General features: G+C 54.5%; 3 protein-coding genes across 3 annotated transcripts; all 3 read right to left on the bottom strand.

The window, feature by feature from the left end:
• Nucleotides 1–197: 197 nt before the first annotated feature.
• BKA58DRAFT_402262 (heterokaryon incompatibility protein-domain-containing protein) lies at nt 198–2,285 on the bottom strand (the record flags this gene model as incomplete). The annotated part of the gene is made up of 2 exons (XM_046171708.1): nt 198–1,810; nt 1,862–2,285. 2 exons carry the CDS (start codon nt 2,283–2,285, stop codon nt 198–200), a joined length of 2,037 nt encoding a protein of 678 aa, XP_046025618.1.
• An 845-nt stretch (nt 2,286–3,130) lies between these two features.
• On the bottom strand, nt 3,131–5,924 carry BKA58DRAFT_183492 (ADAM 8 precursor). Its single transcript, XM_046165428.1, has 2 exons — nt 3,641–5,924; nt 3,131–3,586 (listed from the first exon to the last, which is right to left on the bottom strand). Exons 1-2 carry the CDS (start codon nt 5,675–5,677, stop codon nt 3,191–3,193), a joined length of 2,433 nt encoding a protein of 810 aa, XP_046025617.1. The 5' UTR covers nt 5,678–5,924; the 3' UTR covers nt 3,131–3,190.
• Nucleotides 5,925–6,081: 157 nt separating this feature from the next.
• BKA58DRAFT_469745 (uncharacterized protein) lies at nt 6,082–8,761 on the bottom strand (the record flags this gene model as incomplete). The annotated part of the gene is made up of 6 exons (XM_046175156.1): nt 6,082–6,398; nt 6,487–6,761; nt 6,811–6,940; nt 6,993–7,253; nt 7,303–8,497; nt 8,679–8,761. 6 exons carry the CDS (start codon nt 8,759–8,761, stop codon nt 6,336–6,338), a joined length of 2,007 nt encoding a protein of 668 aa, XP_046025616.1. The 3' UTR covers nt 6,082–6,335.
• Nucleotides 8,762–10,600: the final 1,839 nt, after the last annotated feature.

The following is a 10,600-nucleotide window of genomic DNA, read 5'->3' as shown; positions in this document are numbered from 1 at the left end:
GGTTCTGACCGCAGCTGATCCGCGCTTACTGGACATCAGATCAACAGCCATCGCGGGATCGTGTCGCTTATTCCAGAATTTCAGTCTTCGCATCGTTGCCAAAAGATCTGGCACTCTCTGCGCTGCCAATGACCGCTCAATATGTGATGATGCGAACCCAGGTGGTAATAGCAAGAGTGTGAGGATACTTCTGATCTTCATATGATGGTGATTGTCCGTGTCTGAAAGTAAGCATAGACAAGATCACTGTCAGCATCTTTCTTCCTCGTAACATGGTCCTCAAACAGCCCCACTCGACGATATATCCCTTCCGAAGCTTGTACGAGTAGCAATCCATAATAGGATACCTGTTTTCCATGCTGTGCCGCCCGCGCCAACCAGACTACCAAGACCGGGATGCTAGCGTCTTCGTCGCCGTCATACCAACCGGTTTCTCTAGCGTCTCGAGTAGCAACTACACGTCTCGGAGGGTCCGAAGGGAAGTCAAGCCACAGCTGATTGTAGTACCACGTCGTACGTAAGACGGGCGCCTCTAGCGTTAAAGACCCTGCATATACTTTGCCATATGTTGTACCTGGGGGCCACTGTCGGATGGCGACATTGGTTATTACGGCTGTTGTGTAGACTTCGGATTCGAGCTCCAGCTTCATAGAGTAGATGCTCCTGGACCCGTCTTGGTCCTGTTCACGGGAGGGTACATCGATGGCAGCCCAAGACCAGGATGGCGCACGATATACCGTCGGTCGTGGAAGTAGCTTATCTTTTATGGGCGCCATACGCCATACATTTCTCCAACAGAGATCTGTAATCAGAGATTCTTTCCAAAGGCCCGCGACATAGGTGTAACGCGTACGTTTTCTGTACACGTCGGCAAGAGCTGAGAGTGCCGTCAGCTTATCGGAAGGGAATGTGAGCTTTCGATCCACGTATCCGTCTACCATAGCATGCCATTGTGGTAGATTGTCATGACCTGAACACGGTCGGTAGAGTCGGTATTCTGGCGTAGGCTCTTCTGTCCCAGATGTCCATAGTCTTGACCCATCGCCTTGGCATCGCTTTCCTGTGCAGCAGTACAGAACGACTTTGTTCCATCTAAAATCGAGAACTCTGGGAGACAACCGCCGTTCCTGATAGGTCCAAGCACGTCCGTTGATAGGCTCATCTTGATTTGAGCAGCTGGTATTCTTGGGGACGAAAATAATCTCTCCAGTGCCTACGCCATCATCCGCTAGGTATGGCAGTGATAAGGGAGTTGCACAGTGAGAGTAACATCTTTGTTGCAAGAATCCATCCGAAACACTCGGCGCAGTCGATGCAGAGATTGTGACCCAAGCTCTTTGATAAATCTGGGGCATAGATGCCAATTCGCGCGTCAGGTCATTAGGGTCGTCTTGGATTATGCAAAGTGAGTCTACCCAGAGTTTGTCCAGAGACATGGCTCTACAAACTATGATGGCGTCTTGGATTGTTGGTGGAAGTTTCTCCACTTCGATACCTGCTTTCATGTCGACAATGGAGTCCATAGTAGTCTTGAGACTTGTGCCTTCCCCCCACACGTAGCTCAGAGCAACCCAGTCAACCTGTCGATCCTGCCAGTCTTCTACCAGACGGACCGTATCTTTTTCCGTGCTGCTGGGCTCGATGTGCAGCAGTCTTCGAGGCACAAAGTTATCGTGATCTTGTCGGCAGAGAGGATGAGAAGAGTGACATTCTGTAAGCCATTGGTACATTTGGACCAGACTCGATTTCGATCCTACCCATACGTTGTGGCTATGCGCGATTAATTCGCCTACTTCGGTGGCAGCTTCTCCTAGAACAAGTCAGATGGACGTTTTCTCGCTGTTTCTTCTACATCACATACCTGTCACACCAGTCGCTATCACCATAGGAGAAGCCAGGTGTGTCTGCTCACGCCAACTGTTGTGACTAAAGCTTGGACAAGTATAGGATGCACCGTTTCTTCCCAGGGTCATCGAAACATGCTCACGAACGGAGAGTAACTTGGGCATAGCTAGTATGTTCAGATGACGAGGTTGGGCTTTCTTACATCCAGGGCAGCTAGAGCAGGACAGGAAAAGCTCAGGCGCAGACTTTGAAGCAAAGAGCCTTATGAGCATGCATTGATCTACCAAGGCCTCTCGTATCTCGGACTTGGTGTGTGGTAGTTTGATAGGATTGGCGAAGTCCAGAAAATGTTTCTTGCGGAGCACGATCCGCCGGCAGTGCTTGCAGCTGTGAGGTTCGATGGGACTGAAGCCTTTGCCATCCCGAGGTCCTTTGTCCATATTGGGTTGATTGTGAGAAGACAAGTGGCGATTAAGGTCGTAAGTACGCGGAGGTACGTTCGACCCTCTTATCCAAGGTGCAGCCTGCCACAGTGGCGGTGCATGTTCAGCCTTGTCGCTGAGGCGGGAGGACAAGCACACCTGAACTAGAATCGTTTGGCATTCTGGTCACATGAGGGTATTCACACATGCGATTGATGTAGTCACGGAATCTGGCGACGATGCAATCTGAGCGCGTCAATGCGGTGGATGTTTGACCTCGACAGTGAGTGCCTCGTAATGACGATATGCACGGAAGCAGTTGACGTTATAGTATAGACGAGAGAATTTTGGCGAAGAAGCCGTTCCCGCGTGGCTGAGCGTGAGGAAATGAGTTATACGAAAGAACTCATTTTTATTGGGTTGTAGGCTGCCACCAAGAGCCACACTGACCCTGCAAACCCATAAAAATGGTTCCTTCGTGCTGCGGGGTGCCTGATTGTGTGGTGTGCCAGGTCGCATGGATGCGGGAAGGCACAGAACAATGCGCGCTTAGACCCATCGGCTACCTGAGGCAGGAGCAAAAAAGCTCAATTCCGGTCGCACAACTCATGGACACACTGCTACGCGATAGACGAAATACAAACTTGCACACAAAGAGGGATATATTCTTTCTTTCCACTCCATCTACACCAACACCATCTCCCACCACCCATAAATCCCTCCTTCCCCCATCCCTAATGCAAAAACGGCAGGCTTTCCACCACCTTACCACTAAGAATCACACAAACGAAACAAAAGTATAAATAAACGCCGCTAACGATGCAAGAATTCGCCCAAATCCCCTCAGCTTCCAAGCCCGGGGTGTAAATGACCGTGATATAGCCTTATCAAACGGCTTCCAAACAAAAAAACAAAACGAATGCTCAAGCATACCGCACACTACTCCTATGCACCGGCGGCGGCATGGGCACATTCCCATTCGGCGCATGCGGATTCGGTTGCCACGGGCCCGACGCACCGTTTGATGGTGGCGGTCCCTGCGGAGGAGGATAGCCGTTGTTATATTGGCCCATGGGAGGAGGGCCCATAGGTCCGCTTCGATTCCTCCTTGAGCTACCGCCGGATTGGTAAGGCATGGGTGGGGGAGCCTGGGCGTATTTCTTGAGTTTGGAGCGACGGCGGTAGGAGCGCAGGCAGCCGCAGAAGATGCAGAGGAGGATGGCGCCACCGATTCCAGCTGCAAGGCCGATGACGAGTGGGAGGTGGCGTTGGATCCAGGTGGTGATTTCTTTGCCAACGGAGCCGCCTTCGCATACCCCCTGTGAGGTGTTAGTGTTTGAAATGAGGTAGGAGAGTAAACGAGGAGAACTTACGTTACTACATTGACCCCCACCGGTACAACTTGTTCCATCGAGGAAGTTTTGCTGAATTCCATAGCATCTTGCTCCGAATTCTGGGCTGGCGCAGCTGATCATGCAGTTGCTGTTGTCGCAGGCGTAGGTGTCGTTGCCCTTTGTGTAGCTACCCATGATGGTCTTGCACTGCATGTCTCTGCTCGTGCACTGTCCGGAAGCACAGCTAAGACCATCGCCACAATCTGAGCCGTCCTTCTTGGTCTTGTCCTCGGGGCAGTATGGCGAACTTCCAGTGCACGTCTCTTGTGGATCGCACTCTCCGACGGAAGCGCGGCAGACGGTGGTGGCAGGAGCGAAACCGCAGTCGCGGCAGCAGTCTTCGTTGGAATCATCGCATACAGCGTTGCCGATGAACCGGCAGGTCTCGGGGTTACAGCATTTGTTGCCCTCACAGCCTGACGCGCCACCACAGTCGCACTCCTCATCGCCTTCGACGATACCGTTACCGCAAGTCTGGCCAGTAAGAAGAGTAACATCGCGGTTGTTGGTAAGACACTGAGACTTGACACTGTTACGTCCGAGCGCAGAGCAGATGTTTCCAATAGAGCAAGCGGAAAAGCGGGAAATGCCGTCAGAAGTCGAAGGGTTCATAATGAAGCCACCTCCGGCGTCGCATTTGCCTTGGCTGAGGGGGCAGCATTGTTGTGCGCTGACCAGGTCGCTGTTTGCGCAGGATTGTGAGGTGCAGTCGTGCACAGCACCGTAGGTATGTCCCGTCTCGTGAGCAATGACCTGCCACTCGGATTCAGTTTTGATAACAACGTTGGCACCAGCGACAGTCTCGCCAGCGTTTCCGCTGTTGTCCTGAGAGCCTGTTGTGCAGGCTTGTCCAAGCCAAGCCAGTCCAACAGCGGATCCGGTGTTACAGGTAGATAGCAATGTCCAGTGTGAGTATTGATCGTTCTGCTGGCCCCTCCATGTGGAAAACTGGTTCAGACGGTCTTGAATAGTAATGCTGCCGCTGCAGTCTTGGTTCCATGGTGTCGCCTGCTGTTGCTGTGTCGGGCATTCGGGTTCCGTGATGAGCAGATTGGCCAGGCCGAGGGAGATGTTGAAGGTGCTCTCAAACAGCTCAGAAGCCGAGTTCATGGCGGCCATGATGTTTTCCTGCGTCGCGTTCTTGTCACCGTTGAAGGAGCGGACATAGGTGCAGTCGGCGGCCACACCGACGAGCGCGACCTTGCGCGTGCCGGGGCATCCGGCCGTACTGCCAATGGTGGAAGAAAGGTCGACACCTGCACCGTTGCCTCCGGGCTGGAGGTCGTCCTGTCGCTTGAACATGGCACCTATGAGTGATGGGGACATGGCGGGTGAGACGTCGCGGGCGCGCATACTAGCAAAGACCGGGTGGTCTGCCTGTGTGTTGAAAAGCAGCTCGTCTGACGGGCATTTGACGCTGTCTGCCCGCTTCTTCAATTCCATGCGCTCCTCGTCGTTTTCGGCGGACTTCTTCATGTCCGAATCGCGGTAAACAACCATGTATTCCTTGTCGCGCAGGTCAACGTCCGGGTCGTCGGCTTTCCGCACCGTCTTGTAGTTTGTCGCCGTCTTGACATGGTGGTGGTCGTGGTCTACGGTGAAGGTGCCCTCGAATAGCGGTTCCAGCCCGTCCTTGCGTATCCCTATCCGGGCCCAGCCGACCTTGTCCCAGCGGTTCCCCCTCTTCAACCATGCTGTGCCTTTGTAGAGTTTGTGCCGCAATCGCTCAATCGGTTCTTCCCGTGCTATCGATCCATCGGAGTTGAGGTGTGTTATACGGCCGCCTTCTACAAAGAGGTCGTGGTTGGGCTCGAGGCTCAGGCGGATGCGCTTGCCGGAGACATCGAAAGCGAGGTCGAACGACGAGACGGCGGTCACGCGGTGTGTTTGTGTGAGGATATCGGCATTCTTGGCGAGCGCAATGCTTCGCAATGGTGGGCGGGCGTGTGATGAGGCGGCTGTTATGGTGGCGAGGCCGATGGTGATGGCCGCCCGGAGACTCCCAAAGATGCGCATTCTCGTGTGGCGGTGCTTCTCCGCTCAGGAGAATAAGGGGAGGGTGGTAAAAAGCGAAAGCTACGACGACGCAACGAGAGACATGGGTAGGCAAAGTACGTGTATACAGAAGAAACGCTAGTAGAGGCGAAAGGCTATACGCTGGGTGAACGATGGCGAGCGATAATGGAGAGTCGTAATCGTTCTGCACAGCCATGACAGCCCCTGCCAGCCACCGTCTTGGCAGCCGACAAGCGGACAACGAGGGGGGTCTGGGCGCGACACGAATGAAACTATCCACTCTGCCTGCACCTTTCCGCCGTAGACTCTTCTGCTTCGTATCTGTATACGCCGTCACGCCGCTATTCGCGCGTTTGTTGTCGTGTCGCTCCACGCAGGAACAGCCGGAAGCACAAAAGTCCAGTCAACGTGAACCTAGCGGCTGCATATTCGTACTATATTCGTACTAAACATAGAGGCGCACACGGCGGCCGCCCAAACAAACACAGCATGGTCATGCCTCAGCGCGCATACTGCCTGCGTCTCACTATAGGACTGCCATTGCTCGGCGCTTGTCTCCCTCCAAGCGCGACGGAATCCCTCCCCCACCAGACTAACAGAGCTTCGCATGCTTCCCTCCCATAGCAACCACGCATCTACCCGAGCCAAGTCGAGCCGTTTATTTTTTCTTGGACTGGTGCACGATATCGATGATCTTGTCGACTACCGACGGATCCGAAAGCTGTCGGGAGGCGTTAGTAAACATCATCCCACCAAGTACGCGTCATCGCCGTCAACAAGAGAAAAATATTGGCAAAACTCAGACTTACTGTTGTGATGTCGCCCAACTGGTCCTCCTCTCCCGCCAAGATCTTGCGCATGATACGGCGCATGATCTTGCCGGATCGCGTCTTTGGCAGATCCGGCACCACAAAAATCGCCTTTGGTGCCGCAAACGGTCCAATCGACTTGCGCACTTGCATCACCAAGTCCTTCTTCACCTGGTCACTTGACTCTGTGCCGTCCTTCAGCGCTACAAAAGCGTTGACAGCTTGGCCTGTCAGTTCGTCATTGATACCCACCACGGCAGCCTCAGCCACCTGGTCTGCGCAACCGTCAGCAACTTGCATATCGGACTTTCGGACATAACTTACGGTGCTCAATAAGCGCGGCTTCAATCTCAGCGGTAGACAGCCTGTGTCCCGAGACGTTGACAACATCATCGACACGTCCGCGGATCCAGTAGTAGCCCTCGTGGTCACGTCCGGCACCATCTCCAGTGAACTGCAGATATTATTAGAATTTGCATGACAAAAATCAGCTTTGCTAAACTCACGTAGTAGCCCTTGTATACGTTCAAGTATGTGTCCATGTATCGCTTATGCGCTCCCCAGACTGTGCGGGCCATGCTGGGCCACGGCTGTTTGAAGGCCAGTACACCCTCGACATCGTTGCCATGGATCTCCTCACCAGATACGGGGTCAATAATCGCAGGCTCGATACCGAAGAATGGCAAAGATGCAGATCCGGGCTTCGTAGGTGTGATACCACCCATGGGCGAGATGACGTGGGAGCCAGTCTCGGTTTGCCAGTAAGTCTGTCCCAGTCAGCAATAATTTCTATAAGCGTACTCAGCCGCAACTCACATCAACAACGTGGGCCTCCTCCTTTCCGACAATCTCAAAGTACCACTTCCACACCTCGGCGGCGATTGGCTCACCAACAGATCCGAGAATCCTGAGGTTCTTCATCTGGTGCTTGACGTGCTCGTCACCCGCACGCTTGAGCAGTCGCAGGGCAGTGGGGGCGACGTAGAACTGGCTGACATTGTACTTGTCGACAATGTCCCAGTAGCGCGAGAAGTTGGGGTAGGCGGGTGTGCCTTCGAAGACGACGGTAGCTACACCAAGCAGCAGAGGGGCGTATACGACGTAGGTGTGTCCTGTGATCCAGCCCACATCGCCACCGCAGAAGAAGACGTCGTTGTCGTGGATGTCGAAGACGTACTTTCCCGTTGCCGCTGCGCCGAGAAGGTAGCCTCCGGTTGTGTGCATGACACCCTTGGGCTTGCCGGTGGAACCTGAGGTATAGAGCAAGAACAGAGGGTCTTCCGAGTTCATTGACTCTGGCGCAATGTAGTTGGGGTATTTCTCCACCTCCTCGTGCCACCACCAGTCGCGTCCCTTGGTCCAGGGGATCTCGGCACCGGTGCGCTTGTAGACCAGGCAGTGGCTGATGCCGGGGCACTGCTTGAGAGCATCGTCGACGATCTTCTTTGTGCTGATGGTCTTGCCGCCACGCTTGCCCTCGTCGGTGGTGATGACGACCTTGCACTCGGCGTCGATGATACGGTCGCGTAGCGAATCAGACGAGAAGCCCGCGAAGACAACTGAGTGGACGGCACCGATACGTGTGCAGGCCAAGAATGAGATGACGGCCTCTGGAATCATGGGCAGGTACAGGGCGACAGTGTCACCCTTTCTTACGCCCATCTCCTTGAGTGTGTAGGCCAGCTTCGAGACCTGGCGGAGGAGTTCTCCGTATGTGATGATGCGGCCATCGCCCGCGTCGTCGGCCTCGTAGATGATGGCAGGCTTGTTGGGGTCCTTGAAGGCATGACGGTCGACGCAGTTGTAGCTGGCATTCAGTCTGCCCTCGGGAAACCACGCGACATCGCCGTGTTCGAAGCTACCCGAGGTCACGGTCTGGAAATCGCGCTCCCACGTGAGCAGTTCGCGCGCGAGTCGGCCCCAGAAAGCTTTTGGGTCTGTGATGGACTCCTTGTACAGCTTCTGGTACTCTTCGAGGTTCTCAAGATGCGGTTTCGAGTGCGGGTGCTTGCTGTGCGCGTGTTAGCTGCGTGCCGTGCTCTGGTCTGCATGCGATCGCGATCTGGTGCTCGGCCAAACGCTCGGCGGCGCGGGGTCACCCCGCCCACCCGCGAGCTCTGGAGCTTGGATGACGCCGCAGCTGTCATTGTCTTGGTGCATGATGCAATGACCAAACAAACAGAGGGACTCACTCGTAAAACGCCTTGGGAACGTGGAATGTGTCTACCTGATGGGCTTCGGCCACGACAGGCGGCTTGACGTCTCCTTCAGACATGTCTGGGCTGGTCGATGTGGATTATTTAGCCTGGCTGGCGGGGCAAAGGAGCTCGGCTTCGGCGCGCTGGAATTTCGCGACGGGGACAGTTCAGGAGCTTCACCAGCGTAGAAGCGTAGTCTGGCAGGATCGCAGGTCAGAGGCGGACGGATGTCCAGATCAGTTATATGTCTCAATTCCGGGTAAAGGGGTCGGCGGTACGCTTGATTGCCGCAGGGGCCGGAGTGAAGTTGGTGAATGTTCGGGAAACAGCTGCTTAAGTGGAGCTGCGCGTGGCTGTTCAAGGTTCGAGATTGAGGCGACGCGGTTGGGAGAGGGAGGTTTGTAATGCAGAGCACGAGATGGGCGAACGGCACTCTTATGAGCTGCGACTCTAGCAGGGCGTTGGTGATGTCGCCTTACCCCTCGCGTGCCTTCGCTGCGGGGACTGGAATATGACGAACAGCTTATTGCTGGCCTTTGGCTGGGCCCACACGCATTCCGTGGGCGGCACCATGATCCAATACGGATAGCATCCTGTGATGCCCTCCGTTTCTCCGGATCACTAGCATACCACGCCAGTCAGACTGTACTGTTGTGCCGATCTGGCCGTCAATCTGCGTGACTGCCAATAATTGGCAAAATTCGATGAGCCCTGCTTCACATGCTTCACATGCTGTAAACGCGTGCAGCGACATGTTGGCTCATCAGTGCGGGCACTTCATCACCATCACCATGTACCTAGATATCCATGACCCTAAAGAAAACAGCTTCGGCAGGCAGCCGGCCCGCAACTTCGCGACCGCACAATATCACCCGGCTGTACGCAATTGCCCGATTTCAAGCGGCGCAGTCGGCCTATAATGACTTGCAAAACTGTCATCAACATCGAAGAGCAAGAGCTCTTCCGCAAGCCACAGCTCGGCTCCAAAGGTGCCGATCCCTCCTACGCAGCTCTTGGTATGACACCACACAAGCCCCAAACACCCCATTGTGACCAGACAGTCAAGAACACAAGTCTTTACACATCTGGCAGGATGTGGAGCTGATCGCATGTCCCTTTGCAAAGAAATGGGCCTGACCACGCGATGCCTGCAAGCATCAGCTTTCGGGCGTGGGGAAGAGGAACGCAGGGCCCATCCGAGGCACCGGCAATTGTTACCACTGGGCTGGTCGCCATATCTGTTCCCGCTTGTCTGTGCTAGCTGTCCATTACAGTGGACACTTTTGCATGGCGTGCTGGATTCCTACAAGAGCTAGCTGTTGTGGGTGTACTGTTGTGTGCGGTTCGCGCTAAGCTTTCACCGTGCGAGAGGGTAATATGTTCCGTCCTCGGTTGAGACCCGCGTGCGAACGCCCCTTGAAAGAGCGCTTTTGCGCGCGTGTCTTTTTGCACATGTTCAGTCGTGCACCGCAGTTTACGGTAAGGTCTAATGTGCGATCAACACAGTGATCGCGATGCGACCGTCCATACACATCTTGGCATCCATTCGGCCTTCGTCATAGCTACCGGCATGCCGTATTGGCTGATGTCGGCGGGTCTGGGCACGCTGTAACAAATGCCGACCAATAATGGCTTGCAAGGCCGGATTATCAGGGCAGTTATCACTGCGGGGCCCCGCATAGCAATAGACAATTCAAACATCTCGATCAGTTTACTGTGCCTCTTCAAATGAGCCAACTCAACGGTCATGCATTGGGAGGAAAGAATGGCCTGCGTACCCGGAAGTTAAAATCAACTCTGGCAGGAACAGAAGCCGTTGTAGCCGTGTCTCGCGTCAAACGGAACCTTGCAGCTCAATGGCAAAATACGGGAATGTCTTCATCAGTCTACATAGCAACAACAGCCCCATCCACTAC

This window comes from Alternaria rosae, assembly GCF_020736505.1.
Source record: "Alternaria rosae strain MPI-PUGE-AT-0040 chromosome Unknown BKA58scaffold_5, whole genome shotgun sequence".
Lineage (NCBI taxonomy): Eukaryota > Fungi > Ascomycota > Dothideomycetes > Pleosporales > Pleosporaceae > Alternaria > Alternaria rosae.
The sequence above is the reverse complement of the archived record's forward strand: the minus strand, read 5'-3'. Positions and strand labels throughout refer to the sequence as shown.